The sequence below is a fragment of the Lemur catta genome, chromosome 5 (genome assembly GCF_020740605.2).
Source record: "Lemur catta isolate mLemCat1 chromosome 5, mLemCat1.pri, whole genome shotgun sequence".
In the NCBI taxonomy this organism is placed as follows: domain Eukaryota; kingdom Metazoa; phylum Chordata; class Mammalia; order Primates; family Lemuridae; genus Lemur; species Lemur catta.
Window position 1 is genome coordinate 12,719,692 of NC_059132.1, and position 14,501 is coordinate 12,734,192.

Consider the following 14,501-nt stretch of genomic DNA (forward strand, 5'->3'; position numbering starts at 1 on the left):
GACCCAGGGACACTGTGCCTGGATCCAGAGTCTGGACGCCAAGGCCTGGGTGCAACGAGTGGGCGGAGAGCTCAGGAAGAACAAAGTCCAGCAGAAGAATCAACACCTTTCCTTCCTCTCACTTAGCAGATAAAGGAGGGGGCTGCAAGAGTGGGTTTCAAACTTTGTAAATCCAAGGAGCCCCTTTCCTGCATGAAATCGTACATGGTCCCTGAAGGCCAGATTCTGTGGGTACCCTTGGCCACCCTGGGACAGCCCCGCCTTGCTGGGCTCCTAATTGGCTCCTAATCCCTCAGTCCCAATTTGAGCCCTGTGTGGGCTTTCCTGCTAACCTACATTGTTCTCTCCTTTCTAGAGAAAACTTTAGTAACAAAGGAAATCTAGACAATTTAATATAACCACTGACAACATTCTAGAGTGTAGAATGTGCTCACTGCACCTTATTTTAGCAATCCTGTGAGGCTGCACTGTTCTACTCGTTCCATTCTGCAATGGAACAAAGTTAAGGCCCAGGGAGTTTAAGGAACTCGCTCAACTCAGCCAGGAATGAGTAGCCTGACTACAGGGTCTGAGGTCTTAAAAACCGTCCACGTTTCCACCAAAGATGATGGTTTGAGCATACTTCTCAGATCCTTTTTCTATGCATGGAAATATTTTGCAAAATTAAGATCACACTACATATATGATTCATTTTTTTCACTCGCATTAGATGGTGAGCATTTCCTCATTAAAAGTTCTTTGAACAAACCACTTTTAAAGGTGCCTTCACAATCCATAGTTAAGGCTGTATCATTTATTCAATCATGCCTCCAATGACAAACATTTAGGCTGTTTTGAACATAGTTTTAAATCATTACAATTAAATATATAAGTATAATACCACACTGCTGAATATCCAAATATATAAATCTTTGGGAAAAACTGCTATGAAATTTAAGGGGTATATCCTGGACAAGGTCATTTAGAGCTGTGGTCCCCAACTGCAGCCCTGGCCGAAGTCTGGGCTGAGGACGGGATACCGGTCCACGGCCTGTTAGGAACCAGGCCGCACAGCAGGAGGTAAGTGGGGGCCAGTGAGCGAAGCTTCATCTGTATTTACAGCTGCTCCCCATCACTCACATCACCACATAAGCTCTGCCTCCTGTCAGATCAGCAGAGGCATTAGATTCTCATAGGAGCCTGAACCCTACTGTAAACAGTGCATGCGAGGGATCTAGGTTTCGGCTCCTTATGAGAATCTAATGCCTGATGATCTGAGGTGGAGCTGAGGCGGAGATGCTAGCACTGGGGAGTGGCTGCAAATACAGATTATCATTAGCAGAGAGGTTTGACTGCACAATAAATGTAATGTGCTTGAATCATCCTGAAACCATACTCCCCCCCTACCCTGGTCCATGGAAAAATTGTCTTCCATGACATGGGTCCCTGGTGCCAAAAAGGTTGGGGACCACTGATTTAGAGCATGTTTCTCAATGTATGGTCATCCTAGACTGCCTGTGTCAGAACATCTGGGGTCACTTGTTAAAAATGAACATCATTAGTCTGATAAGTGATGATGACAGTAAAGCTAATGATAATGGGTAACCATTTATTCAGCACTTTTTCATGCCAGGAACTGCTCTAAACCCTTTATATGAATAATTCACAGTAGATACTATTGTTACCCTCATTGTATAGAAGATGAAACTGAGGCATAGAGAGGTTAAGTCATAGAGCCAGTAAATGGCAGAGCCAGGTTAAACCCATGCCATCTGGCTTCCAAGTCCAGCCTCTGAAACTTCTACCCAAGAATCTTTCATCTTTTTTTAGAGATGAGGACCCCTTTGGCAGTCTAAGAAAAACCTATGGACACTCCCTTTTCGGAATGATTTAAAATGAACAAAACACATGAGATTCCAAGTGGAACTAGTTAAACTGAATTACAGTTATCAAAATATTTCAAAAGACAAGATTGTGCATACACGTACACTTTTATTAAAACAACCAATAACAAAATCTAGTGGTGGGCCTAATGACACCACAATTCCGAAGTAGTGATGAGTATAAATGGCCTATGAGGACTCATACAACAGCTGTCAAGTAAGATGGAAATATTAGTGAATTTCCACGGGTGACAAGTCGCATGTGGTACTAACATCACCAAGGGTTCGAGCCTTCATTAATAATGGAAGGCAATGCTAAATTTCACTTGGAGGTAAGTAAAAATTAAGATGTAAATTTCCCCCTTTCAAGTTCAAGGCCCCTCTGAATTCCACCTACATTAGAGATCCTACTGCTAGTGGGCCTTCCCAGTCCCAGAACACCTCTCACCTTTGACCCCATCTGAGAGTACACCTCTCTGTCCCGGCAGAGATGGGCGGCCCAGGCTCCGTCACAGCCCTTACCCTATGGTGACGCATTCTAAACAGACAGTGACCTCTGTGAGGACAAGACTGTGCCTGGTCATCTCAGCCTCTCTCTGGATCTGGGCCACACCTGGCCCAGGGCAGACAATAAACCCACATCTGTGGAACTGACTGGAAGCCAAGGGTGGCCCGAAGCCATAGGCTGCTGATTCACACCTTGGCTGGGGAGGAGGAAATGATGACGCCATCATGTGGGTTCTCGCTCTCTTTGCCAGCACGGGGCAGGGGCGTCCATGTAATTCTGCCTAATTAAGCAAAACAGAAGATACTATCCTTATGTGCTTGAAGGCAACTTTTCCCTCCAAGTCTGGGGCGGGGAGTAGTGGGTTGATTGTACCCTTAGTAACAGTCAACAATAGGTAGGAAAGCCGAGTGGGATCCTGGGCAAATGGCTTCACCCTTCTAAGCCTCAGTTTCCACATTTGTGAAATGGGCTAACGAGAGCATCCACGTTGCAGACATCCATTGTTTCCACCTGCCTAGGCTCCATGTCCCCTTCTGCCAGCAACAGTGCCCAGAATCTCCTTTGAAAACTATTTCTTCCACTACTTGAAAACTGCAGTGGGAATGTCAACCATACTATCCCGCCCCCACCTGGGGGGTGGTCAGGTGATCTGGCTGGGGCCAATCAGATTCTCTCTTCTTAGAACTGGACTCTAGAGTGGCTAAAAGGTCTGAAAACAGCTGTAACAGCTGCCTGCCTCTGGTAATGCCCTGATGCTTACTGGTAGTTTCCACTTCCTGGATGGCTCCCGCTGCCCTTGTGCCTTCCAACACCGGGTGAGAGCTTTCCCCTTGATTCTGCCAGCCCTGACTCTGCAATACATCCCCTCTGGCGTAAGTTAGCCAGGATTGTTTCTGTCACTTGCAATCCCAGAATCCTGACTAATACTCCTTACCTTGCAGTGCTCATTCAGTAACCTACAGCATGAAGAGCCCTGAGCAAACAATCGGTAGATAAATGATAGCTATTCTATAATAGTACGAATAAAAAAATACTATTAAATCTTGAGAATAAAAACAAGTCTGGAACTATTTAATCCCCTCAAATTTCAGAATTCCTACTGGTTCGCACAGCCCCCTCCCTCCCTCTCCAACTTCATCTCCACTGTCCACACACGGCCCTCCACATGGACAGGTGCCCCCGGTGTGTCGTGCTCTGGCCCCTCCACCTCCTGTCAGGGGCTCTCCTACCCACTCGTCAAGCCAGGGCAGTCTTTCTGAGTACCAGCTCCCCCCACCTAGTCCCGTGACTTCCACCTTGAGCTGCCTCTGGTGCTGAGGCCCGGCCCTACCTTCCTGAGGGTGGGGCCCAGGCCTTCTAGCCTGTGGTTCTCGGCCAGTGAGGAGCCCCCAGGTCTGTCTGGCTCCTGCCTATCCATGGAGCTTCTTCCCCATCACTCAAGTCTCTTCTGCTTTTTCAAGCACACTGAGTGCCAGGCTTCCAGCCCCTCTGCCCTCCTGTCCTCTCCGCCTGAAATCCCTGTACCCCTTCCACTTGGCGACATCCCTCCCATGCTCTGTGATCAGCCTCAGGTCACCTCGCTGTATTGCCTTCCCCATGTCCAAGTCCCCCAGAAGCCAAGGGCACCTCTGCTCATTCCCCAGGTTCCAGACTGGCCGCAAACGACCTGCCTGCCTGCCTGTCTCTCTCAGGACACTGATCTCCGTGCGGTCTCAATCACTAGTTCGCTTATCCATACACCATCCCTGTGCTTCAAAGTGCCTGGCCCCGTAGGGATCTATGTTTGTTCAGTGAATTCTCGAGAAACATTGTTGATATTACAATGTAGGAAGGTTTCTTGGTGGTGGTGGTTGTTTTAAAGTGCTAGTTCCAGCAGTCTTGCCAGATAAAGTACAGGATGCCCAGTAAAATTTGAATTTCAGATAAACAATGAATAATTGTTTTGCATAAATATGTCCCAAATATTGCATGTTTATCTGAAATTCAAATTGAACTTGGCGTCTTGTATTTTCATTCATTAAATCTGACCACCGTTAACCCTGGGATGGCCTGAGACAGGGCTGCGGAGCAGGCAATAGAGCTCTGCCTCACCTCTGCCCCACCCGCCCCGTCTCCTTTCCGACCTGGCCGAGGCCCCGGGCTTGAGTCGGGCTTGGAATCACAGCCCGCTTGGCCAGCAAGGAAGGGGGAGAAGGCCCTGCAGTCTGGAGAAGGGGGTGGATGCCCGATGGCTTGTGGCAAACAAAGCTCGGGCTCCTGCAGAGGCAGCGTCCCGGGGAGCAGCCACACCAGCCCTGCCCACTGGCCCATTGCTGGAGACACTGAGCCTCCTGAGCCTATCACGTCAGCTGGTTCCCATGTCATGTCAGAGGGCCAAGGATGACAGCTCTACCCAGGGTCCACCCGACCCCACTGACAAGGGCTCCAGGAAAGGGACCAAGAGTCTTAGCCTCTGGGCATTACTCCAGGCCAGGAAACTCCAGGGACAACTGTCCCAGCAGTGCCCCTCCTCAGGCAATCTGCACAAAAGCTCACTGAATCTCCCCAACAAAGCCACCCACTTCTCAGAGGAGGCTCAGGGCCAACACAAGGAATGACAGAACCAGACTGGAACCCAGGCTCTGACTGCAGAAGCCACGTGGCCTTCTAAATAACCTCTGTCTTCTCCTCTGGCCAAGGGCGGGCGCTCACAAATCAGTGGTTGGGCCCACTAGACTAACAGGCTGCTTGGGGTGGCGGCTCCCTTTCCTGCAGCTGCAGGGACCCACAGCTGGCTTGATCGCCAAGGGGGAGGGGAAGGGGAAAACTGAGTCATGCAAAGCAAGACTGCTCCCCCCATGTTCCCTCTGCCACATCTCTTTCTCCAAGGAAAAAAGGACGCACAATTTTCAAGCGGGATGTGTCACAGAGGAGAATTACAATGGACCGGAATGGCATGGTCCCTCTACCTTCCTTGTTTGGCAGTGTGATAACTGTGCTGCTTGCTGACTCGTGTGCATGTCTGGGTGGGTGTCAAGAGGATGCATGAAATGCCCAGGGGCGTGGGATGCAGTGTGCACCCCTAACCCAGATGACCTTCCTGGTGCTCCCGTGAACTCAGGGTACAGACCATGCTAGGTCTGCAGAACTAGAGGCTGCAGGTCCTTCCAACCCTACTCAGCTGTAAGCACTTTGGTGAAGGGCCTGGACGTGCTGAGCAAGGGGCATTTTAACTAGCAAAGCATCTGCCCAGGGCTTCCCTCGTGGTATTTTAAACTCATCTCTTTCCACTTCTTCAGCTCACGGCCTGGGACGCCACATCCAGAGAGACCTCCCTGTGCGGCAGGAGTGCGGAAAGCGCCTCCGAGCCCGGCGCCTGCCTCACAAGGACAGGCTCTCTGAGGAGTCCAGAGAATCCTTTGGGACAGGACAGGGTGGCAGGATGTGGGAATCTGGCTGCAGCCACCCAGCTTGGCACGGCTTCTTTTTTAAAATGAGCATTCGCTGTTTTTTATTTTTACTAAAAACATGAATATGTGTTCACTGCAGAACATTTGGAAAACAGAAAAGCACAGACAAGCAAAAAAAAAGTGACATTTTATCAGCAATATTTCTGGGCTTACGTAGACACATATTTTCATCCTTCCTTTGCAATCAGGTGGGAATCAGCCCAAGCATGTTATTTTACAAAGCAGCTTTAACTATTTCATATTCCCACGGCAGAAGATGAAATACGGTTTTACGGCCTGGATAGCATTCTAGCATGTGGATGTGGTATGTTTTATTTATCTTATTCTACACTGATGGACGTTTAAGTGGTTATCAACTTTTTACTATCATAAATGATACTATATTGGTACACTCCTAATGCAATTTCCTGTCATCAAGCCCCGATTAGACGCTAGGCCCATTAAATCCCCACATTAGCCCTGTGAAATTGGAACTATCATTATCCCCATTTTATAGAGGAGGAAACTGAGGCACTGAGAGGGAATCTGTCGGAGGTCACACAGTTGGTAGGTGGCAGAGCAGGGATTTGAACCCAAGCTGTCTGATGTACTTTGCTCACCAGAAGCACAGAATGGTACAGATTCAGAGTTTGAACTAAAGTGACATTTAAATAATTTGAAGATATGACAGCTCCGCTTCCTTTGACCTTGAGATACCTACAGCAGCCCAGAGTGTAAGAGAAGCAGTAGGGGCACCTCCCACTGGGGATGCCCACCAGGGGACGTGAGGAGCTGGCTCCCTGCACGCAGGGGCAGGGGGACCAGGATGGAGGAGCATGGGTGACCACACCCCTAGCAGAGCATCCTAGAAGGACATCAGCACAAAAATGTCCTTGGCTTGCCACTTGCTTGGCCGAGGTTGCCTCTGTGACAGGCACCTGCTTTTTTTCAATCAAAAGAAAGCAACAGCCATTAAAAACAAAACAAAACAAAAAAACCTGGCCAAGGGACATTAGGAGGGCCTTACCTCTGTGTGCCAGACACAGCAAGGACAAGAAGCCACCTGTGGAGCAGGTAGGAACAGCGCTACCTTGCTCACAGGCCTATCCCAGCAGCAGTGTGGCCCAGCCTGGGGCAGGCCCCCTGCAAATGCCTCTGTGCCCTTGGGGAGCAGGCAGGGAGGCAGCGTGGAGATTTAGATCATGGGTATTATTATCGTTACTAGGATTTTCATGACTACCATTCATGGAGTGTCTTGTACATGCGGTGGCAGGCTCAGTATGTGTGGTAAGTTCCACGACCACTCCCATTTACAGACCCCCACGCGGTGCGTCTGCAAGGTCACGAAGATCAGGAGCCCTTGAAGAGGGTTCCAAGCCAGGGCTCTCCATCATGAAGGTAATGGCGGGTTGGTGAGAAAGTGCTAGTAGCTGAGACTTCTCCCTAGCAGCAGGGATGGAGTCCAGATTGCGTGCACACAGTGTCCAAAGCCCACATGATCATCTTAGAAGGAAGTCACGGCACCCATTTTACAAACGTGAAAGCTAAGCTGGGGTTAGGTGAGTTGCCCAAGGTCATGCAGAACTTAAACACAGACATGCTTGTCTCTAACACCTAAGGTCCTTCCACTCAAGTTTGCTGCCCTGCCCCGCATGGTCCCACAAAAGGGGTGACAGGGAGATGACTGGTGGCTGCAAAACAGAATGCAGCTAATTTGGGCGGCAGATCCATGGTTTGTTGCAGATCACTGGGCACAGCAGCTGGAGACCCCCCCATAGGACTGAGATGAGAATGCCAGTAATGATCTATCCTTCGAAACTCAGCTGCTCAGCACCATGACCCCCGGGCTCCCAAAGCCTGGCACGTCGAGGAGGGAGGTTTCAAGACTTGCAGCACAGAGCCTGCTAACCCATCACTCCAGGGGCACAACCTACCCAGAGCTTCCCAAGCAAGAATGACCAAGGGCCAGTGGTGGCCTATAGTTCCTCAATCCAAGCTGAACGAGCGGTAAGATCAGGGAAGGGCCCAGGACGGCCCTCAAATCTCATAGAAGGGGAAACTGGGGCCCAGAAACATAAATGACTCATCCAAGGTCACTTGGCTTGGTAGCACAATCACAGCGTTGCTCTGAGTCTCTCCTAGACACAAAGGCATCTGGCCCAATTCCCACACAGCCACTCCTTGCTGTGTGACCTTAAGTATGTGTCTCCACCTCTCTGACCCTCCAGTCTCCTCAAGGGGAAAACAGGACTTCTAATGCAATGACCTGAAGGATTAGGATCCTGAATGTATAAATAAATTCTACAAATCAATAAAAGACAAATAAACCAATATATTTTAAAAACAGGCAATGGATTCATAGAAGAGGAAACTCAAATAGCTGGTAGAGGTGTAAGAAGCTGCTCAACATCACTAGCAAGTAGGGAAACATGAACAAGCCCCACCACGACATACTATTTTACATCTACCAGATGGGCAAAAACTGAAAAGTGTGACAACATGGACACGGAGCAAAGGGAACGCTGGGATAAAATGCACAGTTGAAAATGCACAACCCCCAAGGCCCAACAGTTCCACCTTGGGTATCTGTGCAAGGAAGCAGCTATGAAAAAGTTGACTGCTGGGTCCATGCTAACAATAGGAGCCTGACTAACTAGGGGTTTTTTCATAAATGCGACACTAAACGGCAGTTCAAATGAACTAGAGCTACATGAATCAACGTAGATCTCACAAGTGTAATGTTTTTATAAAGTTTTAAAACATGTACAACAATACAAGATTTTGGGGGAGTGTTAAAAAGGGAAAATCATGAAAAGGCTCAAGGGCTGGGGTGGGAAGGGATTGATTGCACATGGATGTGAGAGATCGTTTGGGGGGTGATAGAAATGTTATAAAACTGGGTTGTGGTGATGGCTGCACAGGGCTATAAATTTACTAAAAACATCAGTGAACTATACACTCACAATGGGTGAATTTTCAATATTAAATTAGATCTCAATAAAGCTGTTAATGAAAATATTGCATCTATTAGTCTATTTTTAAAAAGCACATGGGAATGATAAACATCAAATGCAGCATGGGGCAAAGGTGGTGTTGGGGAGGGTACACAGGGGGCTTTGCATCTATAATGCAAATTTTATTTCTTACAAATAAAAATTAAAAAGATCTGAAATGAATATGGCAAAACAGAGATCTGACAGACCTGGAAGACATATAGGTAGGTATTTATTCTATGTATCTGTATATTTGAAATATTATATTAATACAATTAAAAAACACCTATTTGAAAGGGCAGTTGTGATGACTAAACACACCTAGAGAGCTTACTCCAGCACCTGGCCAGGGCACCTGCTGAAACTGCAGCCACTGTCATTCTTGGTGCTGTGGGTGCTACTGCCATCTCGCTCCCCTTGACACTTACAGACCTCAAGACGGAGCAGGCATCTCCAGGCCACTGCTCATGACTCTTCTAAACCAAATGCTTCTGTACATCCCTCTCCAGTGCGGGAAATGGGGTGATGCAAATAAAACCCTCAAATCCTACAGGGAGCTCTTCTTCCTTCCCGCAAGCCAGAAGACAACCTGGCCAGGGAGGGTTTCCCCAGGATGCTATCCTTGGAAGCCCCCTCTCCATTCATTCCCAAACCCCTGGGCTCTATCTAAGGCAGGGAGGTGCTGGCAGAGAAAGGCAGTGGCCCCAAAAGTCTGCATCTGCCTGCCCCCGCCTGCCCCCGACAGATGGCAGTGGCTCCAGGGAAGCCCTCTCCAAACAACGATAACAACATCATCAACCTAACTATTGGGACCTCAGAGGCCCTGGCAGCTCTGCCCCTGCTTTCTCCACACTTGGCCTGTGGCTCTGCCCCTGGGCCTACTGATGTCATCTCTATCCACAGGCGAGTGAGGCTGGGGCTGGGAGGATGCTATCCTGGTCAGGGAGAAGGTGCCATTTCAGGTGGCCCAGCCTTGAGGGGCAGCCCTGAGCTCAGGTGCAGTTCTCCAGTGACATCGGCAGCAATTATGACCTGTTCTGTCACAGGCAAGTGATGAGTGGGTGGTGGGCAAGTGGCTGCAAATGAGAGGAAGGACGGTGAGGAATTAAAGGGTGTGGTGACCAGGACTCTCAAAAACTGATTTATATGTTCTATAGTGTAGTGGCTGGGGTAGGGGGTGTGTGATGTTGCCCACCCCCCAGGGGGGCATGTAGCAATCAATGCCTGGGGACATTTTTGGTTGTCCCAATTAGGAAGGGGGATGTTACTGGATCTAGTAGGTAGAAGCCAGGGATGCTGCTAAACTTCCTACATACAGTGCACAGGGCAGGCCTCCCGTATTAAAGAATGATCAGCCCAAAATGTCACGTGCTGAGGCTGAAAAACTCTGCCCTGGAAGGATGTAGCAGGATTTACAATTTGCAGATCATGGAAGCTGGAGCTCAGAGAGGTAAACCAACCAGCCCACTTCACATAGCTTGAAGTGGCAGAGCCCCTAGACTGTCCAACTCCCCTGCTGATGCACCCTCTCCAGGGTGGCTTCGGAAAGGGGGACACCAAATGAAGAGTCAAAGCCCAGGCCCCCCAGTAGCTGCCTCCATGCCTGTTCTTTCCAGAGTGTGTGTGGGGTCGGGTGGGGCTTGGGAACAGGAGTGTGGTTGCTGCAGTCTGCCTCTGTTGGGCACAGACCCCTGCCGTCACAGCAGTAAATCTTCGTCACAGCAGTAAATCTTCGCTGTTCCTGCGGATGACTCAGGCTTCACTTCAACCCATCGCCCCTCCTCATCTGGTGAACCCAAAAGAAGGGAGAGTCACTCTCATGTGAGTGACTAAACCACACACAGAAAAACAACTTCTTGGTGAAGTGGCCTCCCCCCCATGTGACTACAGCATGTTCCCAATCAACGACATGATACCTTGGGGCAGGCAGGTAGGGAGCTAACATTTATGGAACTCCAACCCTGCCAGTCCCCTGGTCACTCCTCCAAGGAAGTGGACACCATCACACCCATTATATAGATGAGGAAACTGAGGCTCAGAGAGGCTACACAGCTACAAGATCTGAACCCCGATCCACGTTTTAACATGAGACTTGTCTCGGGGGCCCCTGAAAAGTGGTTGAGTAGAAAGACGACCCTGAAAGGTACAAAACCTTCAACAAACTGCCAAGGAGGGATTTGATTGAGCAGAGAATAAAAAGCTTCCGGGTTATCACAAATGGTATGGCAGATTTCCCAGTTTTGGGGAGGACTTTGCTCTGAGCAACTGTGGGGGTAGGGGTTCTGGGAAGTGGTGTGGCCTGGGGAAGCATTACTTTCTGAGGTCATCAGATGTGGATGTACATCCTGCCCTTCTCCTGACTGTGACCTTAGGTGTGGGACCTCATCTTCCTGAGCCATAGTACCTCATCTGTCAAATGGGCTCGAGATCCCCCGCCTGACATGGGTGTGACAGGAGAGGGCAGGAGAGAGCCAGTGGACAGCGATGCCCAAGCCCTGGTGGCTGTATCTATTCTGGTCTTGCCAGCTCACAGACCTGGTGGGAGGCAGCATGGAGAATCTCAGACTTCCTTCTGTTGCCATGTTGGTGAAAACTGTCTTCATACCAAAGAGGCAACTCATTTACACACTCAACAGGCTCAAACAAGAAACTAAGACTTGGCAGCATTTGAAACAGTTAAAGAAAAATAAAAAAAAGGAAGGGGGAAAAAAAAAGACAATTTAGCTCAGCTCTAGAATCAAGGGAAACTTTACTCTATTTAAAGATGCCACAGGTCCAGGAAATAGCTTCCCACCGCCTGGCTGAGGGCTGAATAACCGGCTGCCCAGCCAATAACAATACAGGCTCGCACAGCACACCCTTTCTTGCAGGGTGCAGAGTGGATTCCTGGCTATCTCCTTCCAGAATTTCACAGGCTCTTGGTGAAAGGCATGTAGATCTACTTTGTCAGAATGAGTTTCTTAAAAAAAAATAGATCCTAAAACGACTTCCAGGGAGGCCAAGGAGCTTAATTTAGCCAGCCAACGCCCTTTTCTATTCATTGTTCTACACTTCTTTGTTAGGATTTTTCCCTCCCTCTTACTCTTTTTCCCTTCCTGGTTAACTTCTCCGTAGCTGGGCTCGGCCACTGCCTAGCACTTCCCACCGCCAGAGACACTAGAGCCCCTTTCTCTCCCCAAGGCCTCCTCTAGGCCCCTCCTGCCACATCCTCTACTCCTCCTCCCAGAACCTGAGAGGTGGTCTCAGGGCCACCGGAATCTGCAGACATTGCCCCTAGTCAGCACTGGTTGCCACCTTCCACCTGCAGGTCACCGTCTGCCCCGGGCACGCCTTCCAGGGCGGGGAAAGCCCGAACGGGGCTCTCTGTTCTAGAACCTGCAGCCTCTTGAGCCTCAGCCTTCCCATCTGCAAAATGACGCTACTGTCCCCATTTTCTCAAGTCCTCGCCAGCTCCAACCAAAATTCCCATTTTACAGAGGGAGACAGCAGGAGAAAACTTTCATACATTTTAAAACAGAAGTTAATAAATAAAATTGGTACCAATAAACAAATAAAAGAAAACAGAAGCTATTGGAAAGAGGAGGCAGGAGCTGTTTTTTAACCCTTTAAAGGTGCAGCCACTCAAATGATCCATTCCCAGAGATCTCCTCCCACCGCTCCGGCCGGCTCCTGCAAAAGGCCGGAGCCAAACTTGGCGATCCCGGGAGGGGCTACCTGTGGCTGGGCACCGCGGGTCTGCGTGCCGCTAGACCACGAGGAGGGGCAGGGCGGGCGGCCCGAGAACAGGCGCTCCTCTCTCCCTCCCTCCGTCCCTGTCCCCTACACCGGCTGGGGCCAGACTTTTCCACGGATGGGCAGGACGCGAGCGGGGGGAACAACAGGGAGGCGGAAAGGGAAAGGGGAGCAGGCAGAGAGGCTAGTGGGGACGAGGCGGGAGGAAGGGACGGAGGAGGCGAAGGGGCAAAAGAGAGGAGGGGGAGGGGAAGGGGGAGGAGCAGGGATACCCCGGCGACGCAGCAGCGGGGCCGGGGGAAAGCCGGGGAGGAGGGGAAGGGAAGCCCGGGAGGCAGAAGTTTGCAGAGCGGGGGGCTCTCGCGTGCCCCCGGCGGCGCGCAGGCTCGAGGGGGCGTGGGGGCCGCGCCGCACTCACATAATGCTTGTTGGGCACCCGCCGCTTCTGCACGTCCAGCACCTTCACCTCCACGATGCTGCGCCGCGGCGGCATGGCAGCTCCTCCGCCCGCCGCGGGGCCGAGCGCGGGTGCGGGGGGCGCGCGCCGCGGGCCGGGAGCCGGGGCAGGGGCCGAGCGCGATCCCAGCCGGGCAGAGCACGAGCCGCCGCCGCCGCCCTTCGCTCCGCGCGCTCTCCGGCCCGGCCCGCCGCCGCCGCCGCCGCCCGCCCCCGGCCCGCCCCCCGCGCCGCCGCCCGCCCCCCTTAAAGGGCCCGGCCGGCTCCCGCCCCCCGCGCGCACACGGCCGGCCGCGTTCGGTCCCTGCCCGGCCTTTGTCCGGGCGCCCAGCCACCGCGCCGGGGGAGGGGACGGGCGTGCATCCGCCGTCGGTGCGTTGATTGACATGTCGCTTCTTTCCCGCTCTCGCTCGCTCTGGGAGCCGCCGTCCGGCGCCAGGTTGGAGAGCCGGATCTGCGGTTCGAATCCCGGCTCTGCCGCTCTTCCACTTCCGCGACCTTCCGCAAGTTGCTGAACCTCGCTGGGCTTGGTTTCTTCGTCTGTAACCTGGGCCCGGTATTACTGCCTACCAGCCGGGCTGTCCCCAGGGTTAAGTGCGTGTGAAGCCGTTGGTAGAGTCGGGCCACCCTCGACCTGGGGGTTCAGGGCAGAGCAAGCCGCCAGCGCCCAGGTCCCTCGGGCTCACAGTCTGGGAGATGGAGAGGGAGGAAGGGGCAAACTGCAGCAAATGCACGTGTAAAATAATTGCAGCGAAAGCAACAAAACACTATCTATGAGGGGCACATGGGCGTTTAGCAAGCCTTTGACTCCCAATTGTGGAACACTGACTCCATGCCGGGCGCCGTGCCCCTTGTTTTCCAGGAATTTTCTCTTTGAATCCCCGGGACAACTGTAGGAGGAAAAGGTGGTCGAGCCCATTTTCCAGAGGAGGAGACTGAGAGCAGCCTCCAGCCTCAGGGAGCTGGTGGTGGAACCCATGCTGCCTGGCTCTGGGCACATTTCACATCTTGAAGCGCAGTGGCTGAATGAATGAATGAACACACAATGCATGGATAGGCGGTTTAGGCCCCTGGCCTGTGTTCTCACAGCCAGTAAGGACGGCCTCTTTCCAAAAAACCATAGGCTCCCCTCCAGGCCTGAAAAGGGCCAGGTTCCTTCCCACCCTGGGTCCACCATCAGCCTTTGAAAGAGGGAGGGGTCCCCCAGGGGAAGATGGGTTCTCAGCCACCCCGGCCAGGCCACAGGGATGGTTTGGTGCTGATTCACTTTGGATCCACCCCTCCATTTGCTCCTCAGACTTACTGGTCAGACTTTACCATCCTGCTCTGGCCCCAAGCTGGCCTGTGTGGGTTTCACTAACAGGCTGCCTGTCCTCCAGCCTCCCAGTGGCCTCAGATGGGAGGCCCGGGTAGGAGATTGAGGGCAGAAGAGAGAGAGGTCTGGATATTTAATCCCTGAGCCCCTTCCTGCAGGGTTGTCCTTAGCAAAGTGACCTTCCCCATATGGTCTCTCAGCGTTCTC

At 51.6% G+C, this 14,501-nt stretch overlaps 1 protein-coding gene across 1 annotated transcript in view; it reads right to left on the bottom strand.

The window, feature by feature from the left end:
* SH3PXD2B (SH3 and PX domains 2B) overlaps positions 1 to 13,016 on the bottom strand; it is a 91,512-nt gene extending 78,496 nt beyond the window's left edge. Inside the window, exon 1 of the mRNA XM_045551153.1 lies at positions 12,942 to 13,016. Within this exon, the coding sequence (XP_045407109.1) occupies positions 12,942 to 13,016 (75 nt within the window). The remainder of the gene's footprint in view (positions 1 to 12,941) is intronic.
* Between the last annotated feature and the right edge of the window lie 1,485 nt (positions 13,017 to 14,501).